General features: G+C 23.2%; 1 protein-coding gene across 1 annotated transcript; it reads right to left on the bottom strand.

The window, feature by feature from the left end:
• Nucleotides 1-418: 418 nt before the first annotated feature.
• On the bottom strand, nucleotides 419-1,522 carry Chro.10083 (hypothetical protein). The annotated part of the gene is made up of 1 exon (XM_659947.1): nucleotides 419-1,522. One exon carries the CDS (start codon nucleotides 1,520-1,522, stop codon nucleotides 419-421), a length of 1,104 nt encoding a protein of 367 aa, XP_665039.1.
• Nucleotides 1,523-1,627: the final 105 nt, after the last annotated feature.

Below are 1,627 nucleotides of genomic sequence, written 5' to 3'. Positions count from 1 at the left end.
TTGTGAACAATAAAAAACTGAACCATTTGATTGAACTGTTCCTAATCTTGGTTTAAGTTCTTGTAATATAAGTTCAATTAAAGTAGTTTTTCCAGAACCTACATAACCAATAATACCAACTTTTTGATTTTTTTGAATATTATTATTAATTGATGAAAGTATATCATTTTTTGTTGGATAATTAAAATAAACATTATTAACTTTAACAGCATAATTTTCTTGTTCAATTTTATCTAAAATTGATTGTAATGGTTCCATATCTTTAAGTAATAAAACTTCACTAAGTCTTGAATAACAATTTATTATCTTTTGTAAAGAAGAAATACCCGTTGGTAATAATACTAATGTAATTTGAAGGTGATTCAAATATTAAAAGTGATGTAAAAATAACATCAACTGGGAATTTACGATTTAAATATTAAAATGAACCAAATGAAATAACTGGTGATAATGATACACATAAAGTTGCAAGAACTAATCCAAATTGATTAAGAAATCTCCATATTCCTAAATGACGTATTTCTTCTTTTCTGATTTCATTAATATTTTTTATATAATATTTTTCCCAAGCATAACATTTAATTTGTTTGAATGAATTTACCAATTCTGTTGATATTGAGATTCTTTTATCAAGTGATGATATATATTTAAATCTTACTGATTGAGTAAGATTAATAAGTAATCCATTAACAAATAATGATAAGACTATAATAATATATCCAATAAAAGCACTAATTCCAATGAATTGATATAGTGAAAATAATAATAATAAATTTTGTAAAACCATTGAAGGTACTGCTAAAAGTGTATTTCCAGTACCTAATAAATAAGTAGATTCTGAAGATAATAATGAAATACATTTCGAAACATTTTCAATTGCAACATTTTTTGGTAATTTAATCAGTTTATTTGTTAATGAATAATTCATAACACCTTTTAACATGACTGAAAGACTGAAAGATCTTCTAAAATATTGTTGTAAAATAGAACCAGAGATTAATTCACAAATAACAATAGAAAAAAATTTTAATATTCCACTAGTTTTTGATCCATTTGGATCTCCAATCCAATAAAGTACACCATGTATTTGCCAGGGTCTGCACATTTGAATAATATCATATATTAATTTGAATAAAAGAATGTTAATAATTCTTAGATAGAAAGTTTTGAATATTACTTTAAAAGTTGAGAATTGAATTGAATTTACTGCTTCAGGTTTAGAAAATTCTTCATTCCAATTTCTTATAAAGTAAATATATTCTGTTTGAATATCAACATCATCATCTGCCAAATTAATATCAGAATCATTAACTATGATTCCTTTTTCAGCACTATTAATAATGGGAGATAACCATTTGAAAAGTATAGTATTGAGGAATCCTCTTTTAAAAAATGAGTGATATTTAGGATATTTTCCAAGACTCTCAAAATTTACTGTGTCAATATCTATATATTGTTTATTAAGTTTTGAGAAATTCTTAGAAGAATATATTCCATTCTCATTAAGTTCCGAATCGTTCATTAATAGTACCAATTATCTTATATTACAGTTATATATATTAATATATATAAATATTTATTTTCTTTATTTTTTTAAATTTTTTTTTTTCCTCACAAAATACTGCTG

Source organism: Cryptosporidium hominis (assembly GCF_000006425.1).
Source record: "Cryptosporidium hominis TU502 chromosome 1 CHRO011028, whole genome shotgun sequence".
Taxonomy (NCBI): domain Eukaryota; phylum Apicomplexa; class Conoidasida; order Eucoccidiorida; family Cryptosporidiidae; genus Cryptosporidium; species Cryptosporidium hominis.
The sequence above is the reverse complement of the archived record's forward strand: the minus strand, read 5'-3'. Positions and strand labels throughout refer to the sequence as shown.